The sequence below is a fragment of the Apodemus sylvaticus genome, chromosome 10 (assembly GCF_947179515.1).
Source record: "Apodemus sylvaticus chromosome 10, mApoSyl1.1, whole genome shotgun sequence".
Taxonomy (NCBI): domain Eukaryota; kingdom Metazoa; phylum Chordata; class Mammalia; order Rodentia; family Muridae; genus Apodemus; species Apodemus sylvaticus.
The window spans coordinates 38,637,622-38,645,849 of NC_067481.1; the positions used below are offsets into that span (position 1 = coordinate 38,637,622).

Here is an 8,228-nt window from a genome sequence, read left to right on the forward strand (position 1 = left end):
GAATATTTTCCAAACAAAACCAAAGGTTGAAAGTAAGACATGTTTTGAGGTCAGGTGTGAGACAATTGATTCAATCAGTCAGTGTAGACTGACTTAGAGAGAGTTGGCTTGTTGTTAAAGGCATATCTTGTCCTTTTAGGAGCTTCACCCTGATGAGATAGACACAGACTCTGCCTACATTCTTTTCTATGAACAGCAGGGAATAGACTGTGCACAGTTTCTGCCAAAGACAGACGGCAAGAAGATGGCGGACACAAGCAGCATGGACGAAGACTTCGAGTCTGACTACAAGAAATACTGTGTGCTACAGTAAAGCTGCACTTGGGCTGCTAGCTGGGCTCTGGGAAGGGAGGGAACTCCTTGTAGCTGGCGTTTGGTGAATCATCCCTGAAAAGCAGGCTAAGTGTAGTTATTTTATTCTGTGACCTGAAGCACAAAATAAAAGTCATAATTTAAATAGCAGTCAACTTTAAGAATAGTAAAAATTTTGTTTTGAAGTCTCTTTGGTAAGAGAACTTTCAGGCAGATCCCACTATTAGCCTGTAAACAAGAGGGTTTGGCACCAATCACCTGGGACCAATTAAGAATTTAATTGTACTTGTCCAAATAATGAACAAACTTGTGAGTATAGAGTTTACCAATAATCATAACAGAATACTAAGGATTTCCTTAGAATCAAAGTTAAACAACAACAAAACCCGTAATACCGTAATGTTGTCTGGGGACAACATGATATGCTACCTCCTTTTCCTGAAGTTTCATTCCGTTGTGTTGACAAATGGAGAAAGCAAGACCGTGCAGAACTGCAGACAGTTCTTAAGTATGGACACAGAGTTTTCAGTTTTTTTGAACCATTTCCCCGATCTTTCTATGTCTTTTTTGCTTTTAGTTCTTGTTGGGTTTGTGTTTGAAACAGTGATTGGTGGCAGAGGCACATGACGGTCAGTCTGAACCGAAGCGTCTCTGAAGATTGTGCCGTCTAGCCGGACTCAGCTCTGAGACCCAGGAGAAAGGAAAGGCAGCCGTGGTGCCCAGCTCAGATGGCCCTCCTGCAGATGGGCGCTCTGCTGGGTGTGGCTGCATCAGGGTTTGCACCATAGGCCCCAAGCAGATATTGCACAAAGAGCTTCTAGGAAGGTAGGTGGCTGCAAAGCCAGACTGTTTCCTGTTAGTGGTGGGATATTTTTCCCCTTCGTTTCTTGTTTTGCACTTTAAAAGAGAACACATGCAAACAATTGTGCTTATACTTTAATGGCTCCAAGGGCTATAAATTAACTCCATTAGCGTGTAAAATTTAAAAACAAAAATACATCCAACATTAATAGCTCTAAGAATTGTTTAAGAAATTGCTGGGTTTAGAAAGCAAACTCCAGTTGTTTGCCTGTCTGTTCCTTGCCAGCATTTTTTTTTTTTGCACTAGTCATCAAAAATTTTTTTGCTCACTTTTTTTCTAACAATTCAAAACTGGAACAAAGGTATAAATGTTATTTATTTCTGGCAGCATTTTTCCCTGTGTTGTGTTTTAATATGTAGTTAAAGGAAATTTTCACTTTATTTTTGGTCCATTAAAAAAAATTCATCAAGACCCTGGGAATTGATTCTCATTTGTTGTCAGTTCTTCTTACTCCCTTCCTCTTGGGTAGTAAATACCAGTGCAGTTAGTGTTCATGTTGTGATAGATGCGACCAGTAACTGCCTAGATCTCAGTGCAGTTGGAGCAGTTGTCTTAACTGCTGAGGTTGACCCCCTTTCCAGAAGAGTGAGTATACTTAAAAGGAAGGAGTGGCCTAAAGGAGTGATGCATATGTCATAGATTCAAGGTTTCAGTGTATGAAATCATCCAGTCCTACGGGACAGGGCCCATAGAAAAGTAGAAGATTTTCAATAATTTCCTTACAGATGTTTTAGTTGAGCAGGTAGCACAATCTACTAATGTTGTTTGATCTGTGTTTGTTATATTGGTTGTAATTAATTTTTTTAATTCAAGAACTAGCAGAAAATTTATTAAATTAACTATTAACTACATTCACCTTGTAAATTTCTGTATAAAACTTGTTGACAATGCACTGACTTTAGGAAGACATTAATGTACATAGAATGTAAATAAGATAGTGTTGATGTACTGAAATATGAACTGTATAAAAAGTATTGGTCATTGTATATGGCGTGTACCTGTTTATCTGTAACTATTACCCAAACAAATTAAATACTGCAGATGTCCAATGTGGTTTTTCCTTGTACAAGTAAACACAAAAAGTCTGTTTCTTCAGCCTTTCTCGCTGTGATCCTGTTTTAATTCGTGTGCATAATATCAATCCTATTTACAAAGAGGATAATTCACTTTATAGGGGATAGAAGCTGCTGAGGTAGAAGGAGGAACCTGCAGTGACCAGGCTCACATTCATAGGTTGGTATAAACTGAAAATTCATGAGAGAGATAATTTTCATACTAATCAAGATATAAGAAGCCGGGCAGTGGTGGCACACGCCTATAATCCCAGCACTCTGGGAGGCAGAGGCAGGCGGATTTCTGAGCTCGAGGCCAGCCTGGTCTACAGAGTGAGTTCCAGGACAGCCAGGGCTATACAGAGAAACCCTGTCTTGAAAAAACCAAAATCCAAAAAAAACCTAAAACAAAAACAAAACAAAGCCTCAAAGGGACCAATGAACCAGTGCAGCAAGCTCTGGTTCCTAGCTCCTGAGTAATGCTCATTTAGCGGGCCCCTGGCTCTAAGGAGTCTCTCCACCATTTGGTGGCATTGCTTAATGTTTTTTAGTTTCTTCCCTTCAGCCTCCATGAATTGGAGCAAGTAGTTGACTTGTCATGTTGTTTCTGGCTACTTTTTAAACATCATTATGTAATTTATTATTGGGCCAGGATGTACACATGGGGAGATCAGAGTATAGTTTGCAAGATTTGGTTTTTTCCTTTGATCCTGTGGGTCCAGGGGGGATTGAACTTAGTTAAAGCTTGGTGGCAAGAGTCTTTACTGAACCACCTTGCCAGTCCCACCCAGTCCCCGTCTCACCCCTCCCCAGCTACTTTAAAGGCTGAATATAGGAGCCCCCTGGAATGAGCCAGGATATACAACTTGAGAAACAGGGATCTCAGTGTTACCTGATAATTTTTACCAGTAGGTTCCTTAAATGTTTATATTGTAAAGTCAAAAATGCCATCCCTCTGTAGTCTGAGACCTGTCCAGGGAAAATCACCTAAAAGAAGCCATTAGGTCTGCTGACCAGTAGAATAGGAGGCAAATGGAGGGTGTACAGGAGACATAAATTCAGACCTGTAGAAATCAGGTTGGCAGATGAGGAGCAGGTCTGGCCATGGTTGAGGTAAGAAGCAGTAGAACCTAAAATTGTTGGTGTGTGTGTGTTGTGTGTAACTCCATCTGATTGTTGTAGAAGAACATGGGTTTAAAAAAAATACCAGAGTGGACTGGACAGATGGCTCAGTGGTTAAGAGCACTGACTGTTCTTCCAAAGGTCCTGAGTTCAAATCCCAGCAACCACATGGTGGCTCACAATCATCTGTAATGAGATCTGACTCCCTCTTCTGGTGTCTGGAGACAGCTACAGTGTACTCATATACATAAATAAGTAACTCTTAAGGGGGGTGCAGTATACCCAGTAATCCCAACACATTTAGAAGACAGAGACAGGAAGATTACAAGTTTAAGGCTAACCTGGGCTATATATAGCAAGTTCTAAGACAGCCTGTGCTATAGAGTGAACCAAGTACTTGCCAGCACTTGGGAACCCAAGACAAGCAGATCTCTTGTGAGTGTAAGGCAAATTTGGCCTATGTAAGTCCCTGTGGGCCAGGAATACAAAGCGAGATCCTATCTCTAAAACTTTCTTGAATACTGTGGTGACTCATCTTCTGATCTAGTACTTGGAAAGTTGAAATAGGATATTTTGAGCACAGGAGGTCAAGACCCTAATCTCAAAAGCAATTTACAATTTTAATTTTGGAGCAGGGCTGAGACAGGGTTTTTTGTTTTTTTTTTTACATTGCCCTGGCTATCCTATAACTTAACTATGTAGACCAAGCAGGCCTTGAACTCAGAATCACTTCATTTCTGAAAGTTATTGAAAAGAATAAGTCATGTATAGAGAGAGTAGAATGAAAATATCCTTCACCCACTTAGGGAATCAATACTGGTACCATAGATAGTTGTCAAGTTTATCACCAATTGATAGGTGCGTGCTAAACAACACATGAGGACCTATTTGTAGAGTATGGTGCTGGGTTCACTGGGTACAGTGGTTCCCAGCCAGTGCATCATCGTTATGAGAGTCAGGAGCTTGTAAAAACCACTGACCCAAGTCCCTGTCCACCAGCGCCATCCCTTCTGTGCTTCTGGCCTCTTTACACACAGCCTTATAAGCCCGTCTTCTGCTAGACATCCAGGGATCTGGACTTTTAATATATACTCTCCAGAGGAGAATTTTTTGCAACCAGTTTTTAATGGTCTGCAGGTTGGTCATTTATGGAAACCACTGCTCCAAAAAACGAGTCATCTCCAGTCTACCTGGGGACTGCTTCAGGTGCATATGGAAGGACTCACAGTAATTAACCAAGACAAAACGGCTGTAATGAAGTGCTGTCCTTATGAAGTATTGACTCAAAACATCAGACAAGTAGGCTGTGGACAGTGCTTAGGGGAAAGCTAAGTGGAAAAAGAGAAACAAGTATACCATGGGGAAAGATCAGGATTACGTTTTTTTTAGAATCAGAGCATCTCAGACAGATAATCTATGAACAGTGTAGGCTGTTTGAGCTAAGTTGAAAGCACTTGAGTGTAGATCACTAGAAGGCAAGAGCTATGATCTGAAGGCCTTTAAGGGTCAGACTGGTTGAAATTAAAGTGATTCATAATACACTGAAAAAAAGTGATTCATATTTCTAAGTATTTTGGTATGGCTAGGAAATATTTCCTTGTGTCATATAATTTGCTATAATTTTCTTTCTCATGTACACAGTGCTTTTGCTAGTTTCTGTCTGTTTCACTCTCCTCCTCCCTCCTCCCTCCTCCCTCCTGTGGAGATGGAACCCATCTTGCACACTACACAAGCACTCTTATTGCTGAGCCACACCTCTAGCCTTAGAAATGTCTCTTGGAGCCAGGCGATGGTGGCGCACACCTGTAAGCCCAACACTCTGGGAGGCAGAGGCAGGCGAATTTCTGAGTTCGAGGCCAGCCTGGTCTACAGAGTGAGTTTCAGGACAGTCAGGCCTATACAGAGAAACCCTGTCTCAGAAAAAAAAAAAAAAAACAAATCCAAAAATAAATAAATAATAAATAAAAATAAAATAGAAATGTCTCTTGGTAACAAGCTTTTCATCTTCCTGTAAGACCAAAAGGAATTCATCCCTGAAAACTTGCAGTACTCCAAGGAAGTCTTGAGTAAGTAAAGGCAAGTAGAAAATGAGATCAGACAAGGGGAAGGAAGAGCTAGGAGGGATGTAGGCATGCCAAGGAGAGGAGCCTAGTCATAGCCAAGTGTGGTCCAGAAGGGTACCTGGCTGGTAGAATTTATGTGATGATCTTTTCAGGGCCAGCCATTAGGTCTCCAAAGTAATGCTCCTTGCTGAATTGCTAAAGTACCATGTCCACTAAAATTGCAAACTAGGCCAGGAAAGACTTCATCAGGACTGGAGTAGGCTGTACACTTGTCCTTAGAGGCTGCTGAAGCCCCAGGTTCAGTGCTGGATTGCTGTGAAAAGTAGAGGTGTAGAACTCCAGGCCGTGCTCTGCCCCTTATGCTCAGGTCACTTGCCTCTGTACTTCATGTCCCCTTGGGGATAGTTACGATGATGTACTAGATCATAGATCATCCATCTTTACTTTTGAAACAGCATTAGAACTGGATCCCTCCACATCATAACTGCTGAGGCAGCTCAGGTTGGGATTGCTCAGGTTGATGTCCAAGTGAGAAGTAGGTACTGTCTGAACATGAGATCAAATGTCATTAAAGCACCTTTCACCCAAAAGCATCCTTTGCCACCAGCTATAGTTCTGCAACTGTACAATGTTGCTTAAGGCCAGATAAATCTCTTACTATGGAGATGCAGGTAGTGCCTGGAGCTGCCTAGTGCCTGGCAGCTGTCCTAGGGACAGGGCACCTGTAAATAACAAGCTCTCCACCTGTTTCCTGTAAGTGCACCAGTTGGAGAATCCCTGATGCCACTCCTTGTTGCAGAGCTCGCTGCAGCTTGGAATTGCAAATAAACATCTCATTTTTTAATAAACTTATTTTGGGCCTTGAAGGCAGTCCTGAGTCTAGAACTGGGAGGAAGTGTGCTACTTAGTTTTTTTGTCAACTTGACACTAGCTAGACTCATCTGAGGAAAAGATGACTCAATTGAGAATATACCTGCATCAGACTGGCCTGTAGGGATGTCTAATGGTTGATGTAGAAGGGCCCAATCCACTGTGAGCAGTGCCAACTCTTGGGAAGACGGTCCTGGGTTATAACAGCAAATGGGGTGAGTCTTGGAAAGCAAGCCAGTCCTCCATGATCTATGCTTGAGTTCCTCCCTGGCTTCTCTTGGTGATGGACTGTAAAGTGTATGCTGAAATACACTCTCAGCCCTTTCTTCCCCCAAGTTGGCTTTAAGTCAGCATTTTATCACAACAAAGAACCCGACTAAAATGGGAAGGAAAGTTAGAAAGCCACTTTATTCTCAAATGATGTTTTTGTTCTATTTTTGTCTTTTTTTTTTTTTTTTGTCTGTTTGTTTTTGGATTTGGTTTTTTCAAGACAGGGTTTTTCTGTGCAGCCCTGGCTGTCCTGGAACTCACTCTGTAGACCAGGCTGGCCTTGAACTCAGAGATCCGCCTGTCTCTGCCTTCCGGAGTGCTCAGAGTGTTTTTGTTGTTGGTTATAGTTTTGTTTTGAAATAAAATCACAGCCGGGTGGTGGTGGCACACGCCTGTAATCCCAGCACTCTGGGAGGCAGAGGCAGGCGGATTTCTGAGTTCGAGGCCAGCCTGGTCTGGTCTACAGAGTGAGTTCCAGGACAGCCAGGGCTACACAGAGAGACCCTGTCTCAAAAAAACCAAATCCAAAAAAAAAAAAAAAAAAAAAATCACTTATATCCCAGAGTGGATTCAAACTTGCTATGTAGCCAAAGATTGCCTTGAATTCCTGATCCTTCTGCTCCACCTGCAAAGTGCTGGAATTACAAGCAGGCCCCACCAAGTCTATTATGTAGTGCTGAGGTTCAGGGCTTCCTTGACCCCAGGCCTCCTGTATGCTAGGCAAGCATTCACCCCACTGAACTACATTGCCAGGCCCGATTTAGAAACTCTGTTTGTATGTGTGTTCCCACTGGTTACTGAACAGCTCTCAGCGTGCATAGCTCTGTGAAGGATGAACGTAATTCCTTTTTATGGATGAATTTGGAACTAGGTGAGGTAAAATCACCTGCCCAGGATGTTGGTGTCCCACTGATAGTGTTTCTGAGCTGGATGCAAACCAAGGTTCCAGGAGGAAACAGAATAGAATCAAACTCAGTTGCTGCTTTGTACCCCAATCCTGGGAAAATGGTCCACCCACACTTGAGTTTCAGTGGCTTCCTCTTTGGCAAGGTCACTATGCCCTTGACTACTTCACAATGCGGCTATAACACAGGGAACATGAACAGCCTTTACAATCAGTTGCACTTGTGCAAATGCAGCATTGCAGCATCAGAAGAGGAAGTGCGTATCCAAATAGCAAAACCTCCCCCAGTTCCTGGAAAATGACAAGTCCTCAGATCCAGGAAATCTGCAGTGGCTCCTAAGGGACACTTAACATCTTAGGTTTGTTCCTTGCCTTTGGTGGCCCGGGGACCTCAGGAAGTAGAGAGAAGAAATAAGTAGGGAGTAGAGGGGGAAATGGGACCAGGAAAAGGAAAGGACTCTGGCTGGGTAAAATTCATTTGTTTCCAGCTCCATTCCAGAACACCTGTGACAAGCCATCTAGGAAAGGCTATGGCAAACAAATGAGTTGTCCTGGAGATGGCCTACCATTTGGCATGGCTATGATGGCTGCCCTCTGGAGAGGCACAGCCCCAGAGACTTTGTCACAGGATTGCTTCTCGCTGCTGATAAGCCTTCCCACCACTATTACTTAGCCTGATGATCCCTGGGCATCAGGCCAACCTATTGGGAAAATTTCCTGCAGATCAACATGAAGATGAACTTTGATGAATTAATGCTGTTTAGATGAATTAA

At 42.6% G+C, this 8,228-nt stretch overlaps 1 protein-coding gene across 2 annotated transcripts in view; it reads left to right on the forward strand.

The window, feature by feature from the left end:
• The window catches only part of Usp32 (ubiquitin specific peptidase 32), a 134,194-nt gene extending 131,925 nt beyond the window's left edge, over nucleotides 1–2,269 (forward strand). For both annotated transcript variants that reach the window (XM_052196929.1, XM_052196930.1), the window contains exon 34: nucleotides 140–2,269. In XM_052196929.1, the coding sequence (XP_052052889.1) occupies nucleotides 140–313 (174 nt within the window). In that variant the 3' untranslated portion in view covers nucleotides 314–2,269. The remainder of the gene's footprint in view (nucleotides 1–139) is intronic.
• The last annotated feature ends 5,959 nt before the right edge of the window (nucleotides 2,270–8,228 follow it).